Genomic DNA, 20,886 nt, shown 5'->3' on the forward strand with positions numbered 1-20,886 from the left:
AAGCCAGAGGTGTCTCTCCAGTAAATAGGATGTGTCCAACCCAGAGTCCCATCCTTGGACTAAGCACTCAACCATTGCCTGTGTTGGCCCCGCCCTAGGCTCTTAGCCTCTCTCCAGGTTCCTTCTTCCAGGGTGGTTCCTACCTTGCACAGGAGAGGCGAGGTATCCTGTCCTGCCAGTCTCCTGAGATGGTGACCTTTTTGGCGGTCCAGATCTCTCTGGTCCTCACTCACCACTCACTGACCCTGAAGACTGATGGAAAGGGAAACAGAATATGAAAAAGTGCCCCCTCCTGGCAGGAAATCATTGTTTCGCCAATCTCAGAACCGATAAACAAGTGCGACATTGGAGAAAGGAGGATACAGTGCTATTCGGGGCTATTGTCACAGCCTTGAATGTGTACGAGAGAAACAAAGGGGGCCTGTGTGCAAATCCAGGGACAATGCTGCTGTGTCCCCAGCTGCTTCTATGTCACTCCTGGGGACAGTGGATGAAAGATGAGGCCATGGTGTGCTCTGAACTCAACTAATCTTAGCAACTGGGCCATTTAGGACATGGACAAGACACAGACACCTTCAGTCTGTCGTTTCTATAATGGGAACCAGGGGACACTGCCCCAAGAATGATCTATTGCTTTCCGGCACTTTCAATACATGCTAAAACCCCAGTGTCTCTCTCCTCTTCCCTCTCCAGCTTTCAATGGCCCAAGATGTTAGAGTCAAAAAAAGCTGTAGTAATCGTTTTATGATCTCCAGTGCTTAGTTTTCACAAACACAAACAAGCTCTAGCCAATATTCTGACTTACAGCATTCTGTGGCTAACTTCCACACTTCGGTACCCCCAAATCTTTTGAAACTAGTCAGTGGGAGTTTTTAACCTAAGTAATTGTGGTTAGTTTTCAAATGTCAACATGCTGCAGCCAATAAACCATCTGAGAAGGGAGTCTCAATAGAGGAATTCCCTCACTTGGGTTAGCCTGGGTTAGCCTGTGTGCAGATTTCTGGGAGGTTCTCTTGGTTGTTAGTTGAGATGGAAGACGTACTCTGAATGTGGGAAGCACCGTTTCATGGGCTGGGCACTGAAATGCATGAGGAAGATGAAGGGTAGCTGGGTGTGAGCAGCAAGCAAACAACATAGGTGCATTTGTTTTTCTCTCGGCTCCTGGTGCGTGCGGTGTGACCATGATCTCGAGCCCCTGCTTCAACGATGGGCGGATACTTGGAACTATAAGTCAAACCCTTTCTTCCTGTCTGTTGCTTTCTGTCAGCATAATTGTAGCAGCAACAGAGATGAAACCAGAAGAGACGTGTTCTACTGCATTTACATCGTAATTGCATGTCCTAAGAAATAAATGAAACCCTCGATAGTCTGATAACTTACAGTGAATCTATCATTTAAAGAGCTCTGTCAAGATGCACTTTCCACAGGAAATAAATAAATAAAACAGAGAAGTGAATCTATTCACAGTAAACATTCAGTTTGGTAGACTTCAGTGCAGGACAGTCTATAACAAGCTTGTCTGCCCTTATTCCCATACAGCTGCTCAGCTTCCAAGTTTAGAATTTTTGGAAGCATTTTAATTGACATTTTATTGTGTTGATATCTGGCACACTCCACATCATCTCCAGCCAAGCACTGAGCACTTACTATTTGCTCACTAATGGTTAGAAGTTTGGTTAGTGGCATCTGGAAGACTGATGGCGGCGGCGGCGGCGGCGACAGCTATGACCCTTGCAGCAGCTGCTGAGGCTGCCCACACACTGCCGTGGCATGCCTCAGGTGCTCCACGCCCTTGGCACATTCATCTTTCCCTGGTAACTCTTCACCTAGTTGTGTTTATTCAAGTTAAAAATAGCATCTTTAAAGTCAGGTAATAGGGAAAGCCTAGCTCCCTCCTTCACAGGTTTTTGTTTCTTAGTTCTGGAAGTCAGTTCTTGACATTGGAGTCACACCCCATCTTGCAGTTGAAGTAGATGCAGTACCCAGCAAAGAGAGCTCCACACATGGCAGTGGAGGTGGCTGTTTTGGCCTCCATCTTTGCTCCGCTGGGATGTGAGCCTTCCCTAGTAGCTGGCAAGCAGTGGTTAGTGCCTTGGGCTGGAGGCTCACAGCCTGCAGCCACTTTGAATCAGGATATGGGAAGGCTGCCCTTAAAAATCTTACACAATATTTCAAGGCCAGAAACCCTGGAATGGCTCAGCTGAGTGGTTCTGCCTCCCAGCCAGCAGGACACAGATGACAACCTCAGGAGGTCCAGGCAGGCACAGGAAACCAGAACAGCCCCTAACAGAAACCTGGGGACATCTTGTTTGTGCCAAAGATGTGTGGCCGTGGGAAGAATATTCTAGTTTCAGTCCCAGAGGGTGAATTTGGGACCACAGCCCCATGCTTCTTCATCTGTGACTCAGGAGGAGGTTACTGTGGGTCCCGGCAAGGCTGGCATTTGTTCACCTGCAGTAACAGCTAGAGGTGGAACTCGGTTGGTTATTCCTAGTTTGAATTGGTCCCTGTCATGTCACTATGACACAATACTGGGCAGGAGCAACTCAGAGGAGGAAGGCTCATTTTGGCCTGCCAATAGGGGACATTTGCTAGCCAGGTCCCAGTTCCTGAAGGTTCCACAACATTCAAAACAGCCCCCCAAGCTGGGGACCAAGTGGTCATGGCGTGAGCCTGTCAGGTAGATTTCAACCGATAACAAGGTTGCAGTTAGCTGTTGGCCTGGCTACTGTTGCTTTAAGACTCTCTAGAGGCCCGAGGTTCTGCCTCCAAGGAAGGAGGCGTTTGCAGGCCTCAGTTCCTTGCTGCATGAGCCTCAACAATGGGTTCCCAGAGCAAGAGACCCTCGCTAGGGAAAGAGTCCAGGGAGAGCAGGGCCGAGACAAGCACCTCTGAGATAGGTAATACTTCCATATGCCTTCCTGCTTTCTGACCCCTTTCCCATCGCCTGTTCTTCAAACAGGAAAGTTACTAAGAACCCTAAATGACTTGGCCTCGCTCTCTGGATAAGGCTAGTTATAGTGCCAAGCCCTTACTTCTCCATAAACAGAAAAGAAACTATGTGCCTAAGAGCACTGCGTTTTTTTTCTCCCCAGAGTATATGGCAGGTGTGCATGCATGCATGTGTGTGTGTGAATTCCAAGAATTCAAATAGGCACTGCTTCGTTTAAATCCAGATGGAGGGTAGGCTGATCATTTCTGGGTGTCTGTATTGCCAAGGTGCCTGCCAAGCCTGCAGATGTATTCCCCAAATCAGCCAGCCTACTCAGAAGGGCAAAGGCAACACCAATTTCCCTGAATTAGAAAGTCCAGACAGTTGCTCCCTGGAAACCATCCTACACCCGAGTTTTCCCAGCATCTCGGCCCTCTTGGTCCTTGAGTTTAGCCATCCTGGAGTGAGACTTCCGGGTCTTCTGCACACTCTAGTACGCTTACGCCATCCCCGCCTGCCACAGTAAAGAACTACAACTCCCAGCATGTCCCACGAGGTGTCATGTGGCACGCCCCGCTTGCTCCTATTGTCACGTGACTCCAGAAAGATGGCGGCCCTGACAGTGGAGCATTTCGCGGCCCTCCAGAGCCTGCTGAAGGTATCTTGCAGGGGTGGGGACGCGTGCGGCGGCTGCCTTAGTCTCTGGGACTTTGTGCAGAGCAAGAATTGGGAATAAACAGGCCCTGGCTTGGAGCACTCCCGCTCCGCCCCCTCCCGCCCCCCGCCAGTACTTCTCTGTGTGACCCTGAGAAAGTTGCTCAGCCTTTCTGAGCTTTTAAACTGGAGCAACAAAATTAATCACTCCCTGATATTACGGTGGAAGTTAAAAAATAGATAATCGATGTGAATGCACCCAAGAATTAGTGACTACGAGTGGTTTTCCGGACTGGAGCACTGGGGTGGCAATCAGTTCCCCCATTTCATCCAGGTCTCTGCTCGCTCTGTCAGAGAAATTCTGCCCCTCTCATCGGCCCAGCCCCGGGTTGAGTGCGTTTTGTCCCACTGAGGTCCAGTTTTGGCCTGTGTGAGGGCTGAGACACTTTCCTGATCGTCTTTGGTAAGGTTTTAAGGTTGAAAGGGACATTCTCCTGGAGACCTGGTAAAGTTTGAATTACTCTGTGGAAGGGTAGGTTTGCCTTCCTTCCTAGAATTTATCACTAGCCGACATGGCGCATCTGTTTATAGTCTTTTCTGAGGAACATGGCTTTCTTTTTGTTTTCCTTTCTTCTCTCTTCTCTAGTTGAAGGCCAGTAATGATACTCACGACAGTATCATTATCAGCCCTCTCTAGTATACACCTCCACAGTAAGCATACACCTCCGCTGTAAGCATTTGCTCGGTCCACTCCTGGAGGGTTTGTTGTTCTCAAGTGTATTCCAACAAGCAGTACAACACCTGGCACCTAGTATGTGCTGAAGAAGTACATTAGTGTAACAGTTGTGACTAGAAACCTAGAGTTCTCATGCCCAGCCTTTAACCTTCATTGTGGTTGACTTGAATCATTCCTTCTCCATGCCTGCTTCGCTTGGGACATTTCGTTTCCCTTGGTAAACTTAAAAAAAAAAAAAAGTACATGATGTAGATATTGAAAATGCAGAAATCATGAGGGCGTCACTTACTGACTACATACTTGTAGCCGACACTAGGTCACAAACTGAGACAGCAGTACCCCCAGAAGTCCTTCATTGCTCCTTACTTCCCAGTAGTGCATTGCTTCTGACACAGTTAATTTAATATTGCTCATATGTGAACTTTACAAAAATGGAACACGTCAGCATATTCATTTTCACATCTGGCTCTCAGGCGTGATTGTGCAGCAGTAGCTCGTTCATTTTCTTGCTATTTCTATTTTTTTAATTAAAATTTATTGTAAGTTAACTATAGAGTCACGTAGTTGTAAGAAATGTGCAGAGAGATGCCATTTACATTTTGTCAAGTGTCCCCTAATGGTGACTTCCTGAGAATCCACAGAACAATATCACAATTGGGGTATTTACATTGATACAGTCAATGTAAATGACTTTGACTAAACTACAAGGCATTTCTATCAGTGTCAGAGCCCTGTGTTGGTGTCTTACGGCCATGCTCACTTGCAGTTGGCTTCCAAACCTCCTTTACACTTCTGTGTTCTTCTGTCATTGTTTTTCATTTCAAGAACTTTTTTACATCTCACTGTAGATGATGCTTGTGGATTGGCTTTCCTCACTCAGACTAATTCTCTAGAGCAGGGTCACACATCAGATATCCTGCATATCATACGTTTACATTATGGTTTAGAACAGCGGCAAAATTACAGTAATGAAGCAGCGATGAAATAATTTTATGGTTGGGGGGGTCACCGCAGCACGAAGAACTGTATTAAAGGGTCACGGCATTAGGAAGGTGGAGAACCACTCCTCTAGAGAATCATATGAATCATGTGTGTCAACAGTTGCCTCCCTTTACTGCTTAGGAGTATTCTGTACTGTTTTCTCTTTGTCAGCTCATTGGTCTATTGAAAGACATGTAGAGTATTTCCAGCATTCAATATTACAGATAAAGTTGCTAGGTCATCTGGAAGTTGCATGGTTTAAAGACATCTCTATACTTTTCCAGTGTGCCTGTACTACTTTACATTACACCTGTACCAGCATCATCATTTGGGGTTATCTCTATATCCTATCTGAATCGTTCTGATAAATGTGTCTTGGGTCTCAGTGTGTGTGTGTGTGTGTGTGTGTGTGTGTGTGTGTGTGTGTGTGGTCAGAGGACAGCCTTGGGTGTCAGTCCTTGTCTTCAGTCTTCTTGGAGACAGGATCTTTCTCGTCAGTTACTGCAGCATACACCAGCCTCACTGCCCAGGAGCTTCTGGGAATTCCTCTGCCTATCATTGTCTGACAGGAGACCTGGGATTGCAGGCATGTGTCGTGCTTCAGCTTTTGTGTGTGTTTTGGGGATCCCAATTAGGTCATCAGGCTGTGTAGCAACTGCTTTACCCACTAAGCCGCCTCCCCAGCCCTGTATCTGTCTTTTACATTTCACTCTGTGATCCATACTGGGCCAATTTTGTGTAAAATGTGTGATACTTAGGTTGAGTGTGCTTTCTTAATGTCATATTGTTTCAGTACCGTTTGTTAAAAAGACAAATTTTCCTATGCTGAATTACTTTTGCAATTCAAGAATCCTTTGGGCATATCTGTGTAGGTTTGTTTCAGGGTTCTCTGTTTCCTTGATCTATGAGCTCTTCCCTCTGAATATGCCCAGGCTTGATCGCTCTAACTGTATAATAAATCTTGAAATCAGACCAGTTCTTCCTACTTTATTCTTTTTTTCTCAAAATTGCTTTGGCTGGGGAGATGGCTCAATCAGTCAATCATGTGTTAGGCAAGCATGGGGATGTGAGTGTAATAGCGAGACCCCACGTGAAAAAGCCGACGTGATGGTGTGCACTTGCAATCCCAGTACTGGGGAGGTACAGCTGGGGAAGGCTGGGCAGTCTGGGCTGTTTGGCTGGTCCAGACCGATGGTAGAACCTGTTTCAAGAAGCAAGGTGGATGGCGCCTGAGGAGCCACAGTGAGATTGTCTCTACCTCTACATTCATGCACATGCCTGTGCACATGCATCTCCCAACACATTCCCAGGCAAACGCGCGCGCGCGCGCACACACACACACACACACACACACACACACACACACACACACACTTGCACACGTTGCTTTAGCTGCTCTAACTCCATTGCCATTTAATGTTGGGGAATATTTTAAAAGTGTGTTGCATTTTTCCCTACTGCTTTTGTTAACAATTCAAAGATGTGTTTGATTAAATAAAATTAACCTGTGAGCAGGAGGCTGTGCCAGCAAGTAGCTGACAGGAACTGGTAAGGAAGAACCAAGTGTAGCAATGTTTTTTTAAGTGGGGACTGAGAGAAGGACACTGGGTATTTTGGAAGCCACCAGCAAAGGGAGAAGATTAGCTACCTGCTATTCAGCCTCTCTGAGGGAGCAGAATTCTACCTCAGACCTTGAATTGTAAGTTCTTTAGATTTAGATAAAGTTTCCCTTAGTAACTTTGAAAGAGTCGGTGCCTGAGGGAACAGAATCCCCACAGGCTGCAGCCCTTGTGGTGGAAGCTGTTGCTTAAGGGGAAGCCACTGTAGATAATAAAAAACAGGTAACATTTCAGCATATATTTTTAAATGTTTGCTATATCTAAAATGAACTTGCTTAGATTTTGATAGGAATTGTTTTTAACCAATTAGGAGGAATTTGCCCTCCTTAAAATGTTGAATCTCCCAGTACATAAACTTGATATGTCTCCATATTTATTTCACCTTTTCTGAGCTCTTTTGTCTCAATGTGTAGTTGCAGCACAGAAGTTCTAGGACTCATTCTTTGACCAATTGCAAAGGACGCTTTTTAATAATTATGTGCATATAACTTGACATGACTTCTCTCAGTGATAGAGTATGACCTGACCTGAGAGTTGTAAGATGAAAAAACCCTTTCTCCCAAGCTTTTGGCCCATGTTTTATCACAACAATGGAAAGCAAACCAAGACAGTCTTCCTGGAGTACTGGGCTACAACCAGAATGAGCAGAAGATACACTCTCAAGAAAGAAAAGAGGGAGGGGAGAGAGGAAAAGGAGAGGGTGGAAGAAGGGGAAGTGGGGAGTTGAGGAGCCAGAACATACTAGAATGCTCTTCTCAGAATTGTAGATGGGAGAAGATACCCAATAGTCCTGTGAAAATATTGATACATAGTTAATAGTTAAGGCCAAAGCCAGGGCACTAAAGCTGGAGCACGGTCCTTGCTCATCATCACAGTAACCTTTGCTTTGTATTTTGAAAGGTGACATTTTCACTGAGAAACATCTGTCTATTATTCCGAGTTAAGATGATTCAGTGTTTGAATGCTGACCTTACAACAGTGTGGAAGTAATAGCACTGGGTCAAACCATACCTTGGATTTAGATCATCTCCTGGCTTGCAGCATCTGGGAGAGATACTTGAAATGACAGGTGGCAGTTCCTCAGCACCTCAGTGGAAACAAGAACACTTCCATCCAGCATACCATCGCCAAACCACTATGTTCCGTAGTTAAGGTGTACTGTATGTATATTCTAATTAGGGTATTTTAAAGACAAGGCTGATGTAATCCCATGCTAAGTCAAAGAATGTCTGTGTAGAAATAAAGCTGGCTTTTGTGTGTTGATTTTGTATGTCCAAACTTGTTGAGTTCACTTATACTAGGTTTTGGTGATTTTGTGTATCCACATAGAAGATGATGTTTATCAGCAGAGACTTTTAAGTCTTCTATGTAGTCTGCATAGCCTTCAGTTCCTTGTCTTTCCTTTCTCTGGAGCTCTCGGGGTTTTTCTCAGAAGAGTGAGAGTAAACAGCCAAGGACAGACACTGACGACTCGTATGTTTATGGGGCTCATAGAAGCCCTGATGAAGATGTAAGGAGCAGATGAAGTCCTGAGAGAATGTGTATTATTGACAAGGACTCCAGTGCCTCAAACTCATGGGAATTGGCAAAACCTTCACTGGCTCAAGCTCAGGGACTTGCCAACGCCTTTGGTCTGTGTGCAGATGCTGACAGAGCGCTCCAAAAGCATCCACTGCAGCTTCTTCCTGCCTATGGAGATTAGCTAACCCCTCTTTTGGGTTAAAGACAATATATTGTTCATTTCTATATGTTAATATTTTGCTAAGAATTTCTGCGTCAGTTTTTATGAGGGGATGAGGATCTGTAATTGTCTTTATTCCTTTCTTTCTCCTTCTCCCTTTTTTGAACTGTCTATCTGGTTTGAATATTAAAGTAATTTCACCAATAAAATGCATTGAAAACTGTCCCTCTGTTTTCTAAGAGAGATTTATAGAATTTTTAATCTTGACGTGTTTGTTAGAATTCTCCAGTGAAGATGTATATGTCTAGAGATTTCTCTTTTGAGTTAATGCTGTGGATTCAATTTCCTGAGTAGTGACAGCGATTGTGTATCTGTTTCACATGCGGGGCGTTGTGATGGGGTTTTGAGTAATTGGTCCATTTGTGGAAGCCGTCAGGTCTGTGTGTAGCTTCCCTTATCCTTTTGATGTCTGGCTTGTTGTTCCCGCCAGCTCTTTGTTTCACCCACTTCCCCTGTCCTCTTATTGGGGAGTGTCCCCCGGATGTCAATTAGAGTGATGGATGGTGCTGCTTAATTCCTCCTCCTGTTTCATAGCTGACTGGTTGTCAGTTGCTGAAGGAGGGGTGTCACTGTGCCTGTTCCCTTTGGGAAGTCACCCGTTCTCCTTACACGTCTGTCAGTTACTGCTTCGTGGTCTGCAGTCCTCTTGTTGGTTGCGTACACATTCTGGTGTCTTCTTAGTGGACAACATCTTACAGCCTTTTATAAGACTGTCCTGATAGTTTTCTCTTTGTGAAGTGTGCTTTACCTGTTACCAATGTGGCCATCCCTGCTTTCCATTGATTGATGTTTGAATGGCATTCTCTATTCATCCGTCCACTCTTAGCCTGCCCATCCACTGGCAGATTATTAAATGTTGCCAGATCCTTGTATGCAGCATTTAATATTTTTCATCCACTCTGTCCATTTTTCTATTTCAGTTAGAATATTAGGTCACTTAGAATTAATACAAATACCACCATGCTAGGGCTTCACTACTCTTGCTGGTTTTCTGCTCATTCTTTAGTTTATTTTTCTTTTTTACATTTCTCCACTTTCCCATGGGTTATTTGAACGTTTTAAAAAGAATTCTACTTTAGGGGCTGGGAAGGTGGATGAATGGATAACAGTGCCTGCTGTGCATGAATGAGGACCAGAGTCTGAATCCCCAGCACTCAAAAAGCTGTGCATGGCCACACAGCCACTTACTATGATCCCAGCACTGTAGAGATCAGGGACAAGAGGGTCTCTGGGATGTTCAGGCTGCTGGCCTAGCTCCAAGTTCATTGTAGAGATCAGGACAAGAGGGTCTCTGGGATGTTCAGGTTGCTGGCCTAGCTCCCTAGTCTCAAGAGAATAAGAGGAGAGTGATGAAGCAGGACAGTGGACATCCCCTCTCTGGTACACACACACACACACACACACACACACATTCACGCATGTGCACACATACTCATGCATGCACACACATGCACCATGTATGCATGTACATTTACACACAGAATTCTACATTATCTGGGGTTCTAAAATGCACTTTTAATAGAGCCTTCTAGTCACACTGTGTATATATAGTTTATCATAGTCTGTTGGTGTCATCATTTTATCAGCTTGGATGAAGTCTAATTATAACACATTTGTGTTAAATATTTCTTCTGCATTACATTTGAAGCTTCACCAAACAATGGTATAATTTTTGCTTAGCCTTCCAATATAATTTAGAAAATGTAATTTTTTTTTTTTACATCTTTGCTTGTTCTTTTCTATCTTCGTGTTCTAGAAAAATCTATAAAAGCACTGACTGCTATGGTCAGAAGGTGGCAGAAAACTAAAGAAAAGTGTCCTGCACATTGTTGATGCTGATGGTGCCAGGATCAGCTTGTAGAGCTCACATACCGCTCTCATGGTTCTGTGTATCCCCAGCATGCAAGGAAGAGGCCAGGCTGTCTGAGGGGCAGTATGGCAGTGATGACCCAAGATAGTTTCAGTCAGGTCACAGTGGCCCCCCCCACACACACTTCACTCATTCCTTCTCTGTTGAAGAACAGTCTTCATGCCAGAGCTCCTGACAGATTATCTTAGTTTTCTTTCATTCCTGAAGGAAGTTTCGCTAGCAGAGGGTTCCAGGGCAACAGTACGTTCCATACCTGAGAAATAGTCTCTCTTGCCTTTCTGACATGAAAGCTGTTGACATTCTGGGTGTTTCTTACACTGCTTACAAGTTTTTTGTGTGTTGCATTTTTTTAAGTTTAATGTCTGGTGTGCCTTGGTGTGAGATTTTTAAATTATGCTCTTTAGGGTTTACTTGGTTTCTTGAAACATTTACCATTAAGTCTGATTAAATTTGGAAAGTTTAATATGTTCTATTATTTCCTAAATGTTATCTATCTATATCATCTATTATCTATCCATCTATCTATCTATCAATCATTTATCTGTTATCTATCATCTATCTCTTATCTATCATCTATCTATCTATCTATCAATCTGTCTATCATCTATTTTCCCTTTCCTCTTTATCTCCTTGCATGACTTAATTGGTACACTTGTTAGATCTTTTGTGGAGCCCTGCAGACCACCAAGGCCTCGTTGATTAGTTTCAGTCCATTCTTCCTCTGTTCATGCTGGGTAATTTCATATAATGGGCTGTCCTCCATCTATCAATTCTTCACTGTCCCTTCCATGTTACTGAGCTGGGTTTGTCCTCTGAGTGTTTGTTTGGGTTGTGTCTCTGGTATTTTTCATTTTGTTTGCATTATATTATTGTTGCCTTCTGGTTTTGTTTTGTTTTGTTTTGCCAGTCTTTTTGTTTCAGGCATGTTTTTAATTAATGGAATATTGCAATCATAGCTGCTTCAAAATCTTGGTCAGATCATTTTAACGTCTTCTGAGACTGTCCCATCATGTAGCCCAAGTTGACATGCAACTTCTGATCTTATTTCCTCAGCTTCCTGTGACATCTGTTCCCTCCACCTTTTCATCCATCTTGAAAGCCTCCTGGTTTCTGGTCACACGGGTGATGTTTATTAGAGCCTGGACATGTTCCTGTAATGTTCTGAGACTGTGCGTGGTATTTAAATCTTGCTTTAGCTGGCTTTCCCCGACACTGCTAAGACAAAGAAAAGGGGCATCTTTTGTCAACTTGACACAAGCACACTCTAGATAGAGTCATCTAGAAAGAGGGGATTCCAATGGAGATCATGCCTCTGTCAGACTGGCCTATAGACAAGGGCATTCCCTTGATCAATAATTGATGTGGGAGTACCCAGGCCACTGAGAGTGGTGCTGGCCCTGGGCGGGTGGTCTCGAGAAAGCAGACTGAGCAAGCCATGGGGAACAGGCTGGGAAGCTGCTCCTCCATGGCCAAGCAGACGAAGCAAGCCATGAGGAACAAGTAAGCACTGCTCCTCCATGGCCTTTGGTTAAAGTTCCTTCCTCCAGATTCTTGCCTTGGCTTTCCCCTGATTGTGGACTGGAACCTGTAAGCCCAAATTAACCCTTTCCTCCCCAAGTTGGTTTTGGTCACTATCTTACTACAGCAAGAGAAACCTCATTAATCCTACCTGGAAGTAGAAGTCCAGATTCCCCACAGGGTAGTGTGGCTTGTTACAGGCCAGTGGGAATGAAGATCCAAGATCCCCTCTTATCTGTCCTGGATACCACCTGTAGAGTCACAGAACTTTAGAATCAGTCTCTCTCTCTCTCTCTCTCTCTCTCTCTCTCTCTCTCTCTCCTCGAGATATAAATGGAATTTATTGGAATGACTTACAGGCTACAGTCCAATAATGGCTAGCTGTGAATGGAAAGTCCAAGAATCCAGTAGGTGCTCAGTCCCACGAGGCTGGGTGTCTCAGCTGGTCTTCTGCATATGCTGGAATCCTGGAGAAGTAGGCTCCAATGCCAGTGAGGGAATGGATGTGCTGGCAAGGCTTTGGCAAGCAGAAGAACGAGCAATCCCTCCTTCTTCCATGGTCCTTATATAGATTCCCAGCAGAAGGTGTGGCCTAGATTAAAGGTGTGCCTTCCTGCCTCAAGATCCAGATCACAAGTGTGCCCTCCATTTCTGGATTGTAGTGCATTCCAGATATAGTCAAGTTGACAACTAAGAATAGCCATCACAGTCCAACCTAACAGATGCTGGGATTCCTTGCTGTAGCCTCACAGGGCTTGCTGCTCATGGCGAGGCTTCCTCTCAGCCATTGCCAGCCCGGGTGATGTGTGTTCACAGTTCTTTATGTGACTGTCGTTGGGGCTGAAGTAGAGTAGTTACTGTCTCAACATTTTCTGTCTTAGGAGGCTGCCCCTCTAGGGTAAGGTCTGGGGTCAGGCAAAGGGAAACCAAGAACCCCAGTACTGTGGCTTTCCCTGGGCCACATCCTAGCAGGTCTGCCTTCTCCTCCATCCAGAGTTATGTTTGTTTTCCCTGAGTGCCCAGGGGTGTTGGGTCTCAGCAGGAAGAATAGGGAAAGGGGTGTCCAGTCTGCTTCCCCAGAAACAGACGTGTCCTCTGATCTTCAGTGTTTAGACACACTCAAAAGAATCATAAAAGAACCAACACAAACGTTTGCAGAGTCTAACTTGGTGGACTTTCCATCTGTAAATTAACTCCCAGGCCTCCTCGAAAGACGTTGTCCGACAGCTGTGCCAAGAAAGCTTTTCCAGCTCAGCCCTTGACTCACCGAAACTCTTGGATAGCACATGTTCCAGCTTGTCTGTGACCCCGGAGGAGGCCGAGCAAGTAAGTGTGGTGAGAAGTGACCGTCACCCGCCAGTCCTTATCACCTGTCGCCTCTTTCTTGACTTCCCAGTCAGCTGCATGCCCAAAGACATTTTCTCTTTGACACATTCGTTGACACTGTAGCGAGCCTTCGCAGTTTTGTAAAAATATTAATGAATTCAAAGGATTCTGTCTTTGAGCCTTTCCTTATGACACATAAGCCCCCTTATGATAAATAACCAGAGTTCCTGGCCATTTTCATTTCAGGCTTATTACCTAGGCAGTATGGATAAAAAAAAACCGACCTTTTGTGATTTTCGTGCTCAGCATGTGACTTGCGGATGCTGATGAACTAACTGTCAGCTGAGCGGCTGTGGGCAGACCTTGCAGAGAGATCTTTGAGCTGGGCACCGAGGCCTGAGTGGCACTAGAGAGTACCCACTGCTGGGCTCAATCAGGCTCCCTCAGGGATGCTGTGTTCCCCACACCCCCTTCTTGTCTCTCCACCCCGAGACACCTTCTGCTCAGGTCATGTGATTTCCGTCAGGCAGCTAAGAGGAAGCCAGAGTGACTCGTGCTAAGTTACACAGCAGTGGCCGTGTTTCCATCCGGGGCAGATGTGCTTGACAGGACTGTCTCCGTCCAAATGGCCCTGCTGTTGTCACTTGCCTTTAATCTAGAGCTTTATTCGTGGAAATCAACCAGAGGAAAGTAAAAAGCAGAAGAAAGACTGTAGACTTAGTTTGGATGCCCTTAAAATAAATGCTGAAGCAAGGACTTGGGTACAGCTGGGTGATTCTAGGAAAAGAGAGGTAGGAGTCAGGAGAAGATGGATGGAGACAAGCCCATCACAAAGCACGTTGACGAAGTGGTCACTGCTGTGATATTAGCTCCCACTGTCACTGCTGGAAGCTTCGATTCTCTTTGCTTCTGGGTTATAGTCATTTATAGTCAGACAACCCCCATGGTATCAGAGAGAGCCACAAAGCAGAGAAACAGTCACCTCCAGAGAGCTTTCTTGGGTTCAGCTAAGCATCATTATATTCCTAAGTGAGCTCCAAGCTACAGTCGGCTACAGCTCTTCAAGGACATTTGCGGGGAGGGCAGCCTCGGGATAGAGCGCTGGGCCGCTGGGCAGAAGCCCTGCGTTTGCTAGGCAGTGTCTACAAGGGTGTAAGTGGGAACACATAGCAAGGCAGGGTCCAAGACTCCTCTTTCACAGAGGGGGTCACCCACTGGCCAGGAGCTGTTTTGCTTTGATCTTTCAGGTGACAGCTAAGGGTAAGGACCTATGGTGCCTTCCACTCCAGGGGAATCGATGTCTTCTCTAACAACCCAATAAGCACAGGCTCCGATTCTTGCAAAAAGGGTGCAGCCTCACTCATGGAAGTATGGCCTAGTGTTTACACAGCCCTCTTAGTCCAGAGGCACTGGGCCAATGCAGGGTTGCCTAGTAACTCAGCTGGCTTTGCACTTCTCTCAGGTTACCAGGGAAACAGCATCACAAAGTTAAGTGAAGGTCAGATTCTTCCACAGAAGGCAAAAAGATATATTTTCCCTCTGCCCACAGCTAACAAGTTTCTGACAAGCTGATGGCTTCCTAGGTCAGGTAGCTGCACCTGTCTTCTAGAAGGGCCAGGGAACTAGCAAAGGCAGCTGGGGTGTCAGCATCTCCTGCAGAGGCCCCACACTTGAGATAACCCACGCATGTGGCTGTGGTGCCGTGCCCACGGGCGAGTGTATTGAGCTGCACCCCTGCCCCTCTGTGTGTGCCTGTACCCTCCTGCCTCCGCCCTGCAGCTACGGGGTGCTCTCTTTCTCCTGCAGCTGCTCCGGGCTCTGCACTGCTTCACCAGGCTGGTGGCATTCCGTGACCTGTCCTCTGCAGAAGCGATTCTGGCTCTCTTTCCGGAAAACTTCCACCAAAACCTCAAAAACCTGCTGACGAAAATCGTCCTGGAGCACATGTAAGTGTGTTCCTGAGAGTCCCTTCTAACTTGCATGTTTCTTGTTATCACTGTTCTTGTACTATTCATGTTCTTGTCATTACCATTAGTATATTATATATACTATTATAGACACAAAGCCTAGATATAATGTACAAGTGTGGGTGAAAATGCATGCAGATAAATGACTGAAGAAAATAAGATGCTTGTAACCCCACACCCAGAGGTTAACTTCATCCATTTCTTATGGAAAGCCATTTATTTGTTTACTTATTTTTGTTATTTGAGGAAGGGGCTAATGTAGCTTAGGCCGGCCTTGAACTTCCTTTGTGGCCAAGGATGACATTGAACTTGTGTTCCTTCTACATCCACCTCCCAAGTGCTGGGCTTATAGGCTTGTGCTACCACTCCTAGCTTGAAGGTGAGACCCTGGCTGCTGTTTCTCGTGGTGATAAATTGTGTACCCTAACAAAGCTTGCCTGAGGATCAGAGGACAGAGCCGGCCACTAGATTAGACAGAGAGGCCAGACAGTGGTGGCACACACCCTTAATCCTATCACTTTGGAGGCAGAGATCCATCTGGATCTCTGTGAGTTCAAGGCCACACTAGAAACAGAGCCAGGCAGTGGTGGCAGACACCTTTAATCCCAGCACTGGGAAGCACACACACGCCTTTAATCCCAGGAAGTGACAGCAGGGCGGAGAAAGGTATATAAGGCCTGAGGAAACAGGAACTAAGGCAGTTCAGCTGAGACCCTTTCAGGTGAGGACTCAGAGGCTTTCAGTCTGAGGAAACAGGATCAGCTGAGGAGTTGGTGAGGTGAGGTTGGCTGTGGCTTGCTCTGCTTTTCTGGTCTTTCAGCTTTCACCCGAATATCTGGCTCTGATTTTTTTTATTAGAAGACCATCTAAGATTTGAGCAACAGTTTCTTTTAGTGTATATATAGAGAAGCTGATCTTATGGTTTGATTTTTAACGAACAGGATTTTGCCATTTTATAGCTTGCTTATTTTTAGCAAACAGTATTAATATTGATGACACTTCTGTAAATGTTTACCCTTAGGGTCATTTTTAATAGTTAAATGCAAAATATATTCTAGCACATGGAGGAATTTGGTATAATTTTTAACAATTCTTTAAGGTTAGCCATTTAAGGTATTGGCAGTTTCTCCCAAAGACTATTTGCAATAGAAACTTCGTTATGTATTCAGTTTTTCACTTACTGACTTAAAAGCCTTGCACATAGCGGGACATACTGGGCTTTGCCTTATATTGTCAAGCTGGCTACCAAAAACATTGTTCCAACCCCACCCCTTTTTTTGAGACTAGGTTTCCTTGTGTAGCCCAGGTTAGCCTTGCATGCGGAGTCGGTTGTTTGTGCTGCTGGGATTAGAGGCATGCACCCCAAAGCCTGGCCTCCCAGCACCGAGACAATTTCTCCTTACTTTTCTTTCCCCAGTTCTGTGAATGGGAAATGGAACCTCATTTTAGCTTCTAAGTTTTTGAAATTAGAGATGCTGGTTGTCTTTTTCCCGTGTTTATTGGTCATTTTTAATTTCTCTTACGAATTGTCTGTATTTTCTAAGCTGGGAAGATGCTTTTCAACACAAATCTTAAATAGAAATGATTGTTGTTTAGCCGAAAGCTTTAAGGAGTCTAGCAGCGGTAATTGGTAATGGCTGTTTCCCAGGGCTTTGTTGCCGAGTTAGAACTCTCACGTGTGACCACTTTCTGTTCTGTCTGCCTGGCACCTCACTCTGGGGCCGCTTGCTCTAGCATTGTGAGGCGTGTGGGGGGTGTTTTGTGTAAGGTGCAGCTCTCGTAGCAGTTGCTCAGGGAGGGGAGAGTGGATTGACCTCTTCTGTTTGTCTTTGTGACCAGTGGCACAATAAGACTGTGTGCGACACAGTAAACATTCTATACTGTCTTATTACAGGTATTTATGTGGAGGGCTGTGGGGCATGCCACGGTGCCATGGGGTCAGAGGGCAGCTTGCAGGGGTCAGAGGGCGGCTTGCAGGACTTAGTCCTCTCTTCCTCCAGATGGGTCCCACAGATTGAACTCAGGTCCTCTGTTAGGGCTGCAAGTGTGTTTACCTTCGGCCTTTTGTGTTTTTGTGTTTATGTTTTTTTGTGTTCTGAGCTATGAAAACTCTCAGCGCTTGGGCCTTGCCCTCACTGAGCTTTGCAAAACAATGACAAGCTGCCTTCGGTAGGAGGGGTTTTTGAAGCCCTTTCTGGGTGAGCGGCCACAAGCCGGGTCCCTCATTATCAGAAGGCTTTCCACTGTTTCTTCCTCATCTCTCCCTTCAAACAGATCGACTTGGAGATCTGAAGCCCAAGCAAACCAGAGTGAGTACAGAACCCCACCCCACCCCCACCGCCTTCCCCTGCCCTCCCCTGACACCCCCCCCCCCCCCCCCCCCGCGCCCCTGCTCCTCAGTGCCAGCTCTGAGTCGTCCCCACCAGGAACTTGTACAGGGGACCACAGACCAAAGAGAACTATTCTAACCCCAAACCACACTCTGTGATGTGCCTTTTAAATTTCCCTCTTGAAGATGATGATGATGATGATGATGGAAGCAAGTTGCTAAAACATATAGAAATTCCTAAGCAGAAAGCGAAGTACTTAAAGTATGTGTCAGTTAAGACAAAAAAAATCGAGAGGGGAGCAAAGCAAGCTAATAGGAAGGAGGAGAAGGAAGGAAGTGGGTACAGGGTGTGATGTGCTCAACATAGATGCACGTGACAGTGACCTCATGGAACACAGCCCCCTGTACAATGAATGTAAACAGAATTGTGTGTGTATTGTGAGTTGCAAAAAGGGAAGCTCAGTCACTGAAATTACTCCTGGAGGTTAGGAAGAGCGCGCTGCTGAGTGACACCCTTGCACTTGGGTTCAGTCAGACCCAGCTGGAGCTGTCTGCGCTGACTCACCCAGCCCTCCCAGTCCCCTGCAGTCCAGGCTTCTAGAGGAGGGGGTCAGCAAGTGTGGGGCTCGCATTCAACGAAGGCCATTTCATCTATAAACCAAGTCTCTAGCACGGTCACTGAAGCTGCCCTCTCTCTGTGACTCAGGCCATGGCCACCTCTCTGCTGTGTGTCACTCACTTGTCATTCCCTCCGACATCTAGAGTGTGGGTGTGGGTGTTGCAGATGCACCCACTGGGAGTCAGTGCTAAGGACAGGTGGCCGCAGGCCTACAGCCCCCTGTCATTGAATCAAAGCTCAGGAGAGACAGGTTGTATAAGCCCTGACCAAAACTGTCCCCTCCAGTCTCTCTGCCGCGCCTGCTGGACCTGGACTGGAGAGTGGACATCAAAACCTCCTCAGACAGCATCAGCCGCATGGCCGTCCCCACCTGCCTGCTCCAGATGAAGGTATGCCCACTGTCAAGCTCCTCAGAAGGAAAGAGGAGTGATAGTGAGTTGGCCTCCTGCACCCACAACCATCTAAACACCAGAAGTCAAAGTAAAAAAAAAAAAATTACCACTCCCCCCCCTACACACACGAGATGCTTGTTCACAGATTACTGTTGCAGGACCATGTGGACTTAGTGGTCATAATGAAATAGTAAAAGCTAAAAGCGGGGGTTTCAGAATGACAGGTGCAGGGCATTGTGTTTCTTCAGTGATGTGCTGATGTCTGAAGGTGTCTGGCTTTAACAGCAGGGCTATGCATGTAGATGTCAGCCAGCCCTCTGGATCTGTCAGGTAGCCTCTCACCAGCTTCCTGTCCAATAGAATTGGGCCGGCACTGTTGCAGTACAGCCCGAGCTTCTGTTGGCGGTTGATCGGTCAGTATTTCACTTTCCTGTTCACATGCCCTGTCTCATTATCTCCATCTTAGTGTTCTTTTCTGGGACCCTGCAAAGGCACATACCCATTTTGTAGGGTTTGTGTACTTGAAGTTAGAAGAGTGTAATTCCACTTTACCAGACCCCCCAGAAATTCAACATCTGTAGAAGATGAGGAATTGTCTTTAGCAGGTCCCTTTCAAAGTATAGTAACATTTGGGGCCGGCTGTGGGAGAAGCTGGCAGTGGTGGCTCAAGCCTTTAATCCCAGCACTCACTCGGGAGGCAGAGGCAGGAGGATCTCTGTGAGTCTAAGGCCAGCCTGATGTACAGAGTTCCAGGACAGCCAGGGCTACACAGTGAAACCCTGTCTCAAAAAACCAACCCCTACCCCAAACATATAGTAAACATTTCATGTCCTCCTTTAATATCAAAAGTATATCTGGAACTTTTCTGTGTCCAGGGAGCCTGTTGTTAAAGTGCGGTATAGACGGGTAGGGTTTTCTCACTTGAGTGCTAAGACCCAGTTTCAGAGGTAAGTGAGCCTTCACTCACCCATAGTGTGGAAAAGGAAAGTGAGCCAGGCCTTTAGAGCATCTCCTTCATTGCCAGCTGCTAAAGTGGAAGGCTGGCTGGCATTCTCTGCGCACTCAATAGCGACCTTCTCTTCAGGAGCCAGCAGAACTGAGTAGGGCTCCCTTTCAGGGAGAAAGAAAGACAGGCACCTTTGACTTTCGGGACCATGTTCTTCTTGCAGATCCAAGAAGACCCTAGTCTGTGTGGAGACAAACCCTCCATCTCGGCTGTGACCATGGAACTGAGCAAAGAAACGCTGGATACCATGTTAGATGGTCTGGGCCGAATCCGGGACCAGCTTTCCGCTGTAGCCAACAAATAGGCCAACCAGCTCCCGACCTGGGACGGTGCGGCTCTCAGCACACGGGCTGCCGGCTCTCAGCACACGGGCTGCCGGGGCAGATGGCGGCGTGGAGGGGCTGTTGCTCTTCGGAAGGCACAGTGGGGGAAGGGAGCGGCCGAACCCATACCATTCTTCCTCGTGCTCAGTTTGTTTCTCTTCCTGGTGATGAGCAGAAGCCTCCACCTCTGAGAAGGCCCGGTGTGGAGCTGACTTCCTGCCGTGGCTGTGTGAGGGAACATGCTCTTTCTATCGGCTGCCTGTGCGTGCTGCTGTGGGAAACTCGGCCCAAACTGTGGAGCTTGCCTAATGAGCTGCCCTCCAGCTCTAGCTCAGAGCTGAGTTCCTTTCCAGACCTGGGATACATGGAGGGAATCGGGTGAGGCCAGCAGCGCCTGCTCGCCCGTCCGTCCGTCCGTCCGTCCGTCCGTCCGAGAGGCCGGCAGACACACCAGAGTGCATGCAGCACCACAGCGAGACCCTCAGCGCCTCCCCTGAGCTGTGAGCCCTGCTGGGCCGCAGTGCCAGCTCAGAAAACTGAAACCTGCTATTTGCCACTGCTCCTGGGCGAGAAAGTGGAAAAAGTTGGAAATAAATAACAGTTTTATGATTCTGGTCCTGATTCTTTTTACTTGAGTTGATGTCTTCAGCCCTTGCTACCTCTCATCTGGACAAATGACCTTAGCTTCTTAACTCCAAGCTAAGCTCACAACTGTGTGGTGGGAGCCAGTGCCCGGTTAATGAACCTCACCACTCTCCTGCCGTTGTCCGTCACGTAAAACAAAGCAAAACAGAAAAGAAACAGGGTTAACAGGAGAGGCACGCCTCAGAGTTTGGCCACGTGAGAACAGCTCTCTCGTGTGCCTCATGTGCC

General features: G+C 46.6%; 1 protein-coding gene across 1 annotated transcript; it reads left to right on the forward strand.

Moving 5' to 3' along the window:
* The first annotated feature begins 3,513 nt into the window (after positions 1-3,513).
* On the forward strand, positions 3,514-20,622 carry Commd9 (COMM domain containing 9). The gene is made up of 6 exons (XM_042275800.2): positions 3,514-3,590; positions 13,252-13,377; positions 15,184-15,323; positions 17,619-17,653; positions 18,578-18,681; positions 19,854-20,622. Exons 1-6 carry the CDS (start codon positions 3,540-3,542, stop codon positions 19,992-19,994), a joined length of 597 nt encoding a protein of 198 aa, XP_042131734.2. The 5' UTR covers positions 3,514-3,539; the 3' UTR covers positions 19,995-20,622.
* Positions 20,623-20,886: the final 264 nt, after the last annotated feature.

Source organism: Peromyscus maniculatus, chromosome 4 (genome assembly GCF_049852395.1).
Source record: "Peromyscus maniculatus bairdii isolate BWxNUB_F1_BW_parent chromosome 4, HU_Pman_BW_mat_3.1, whole genome shotgun sequence".
Taxonomy (NCBI): domain Eukaryota; kingdom Metazoa; phylum Chordata; class Mammalia; order Rodentia; family Cricetidae; genus Peromyscus; species Peromyscus maniculatus.

Bases quoted from the DNA above. Each gene is read 5' to 3' on its own strand.
- Commd9 (XM_042275800.2), top strand. From the start codon at position 3,540: ATGGCGGCCCTGACAGTGGAGCATTTCGCGGCCCTCCAGAGCCTGCTG. The intron at 15,324-17,618 runs GTAAGTGTGTTC...CCCTTCAAACAG, and splicing joins AAAATCGTCCTGGAGCACAT to ATCGACTTGGAGATCTGAAG. The intron at 17,654-18,577 runs GTGAGTACAGAA...TGTCCCCTCCAG, and splicing joins TGAAGCCCAAGCAAACCAGA to TCTCTCTGCCGCGCCTGCTG.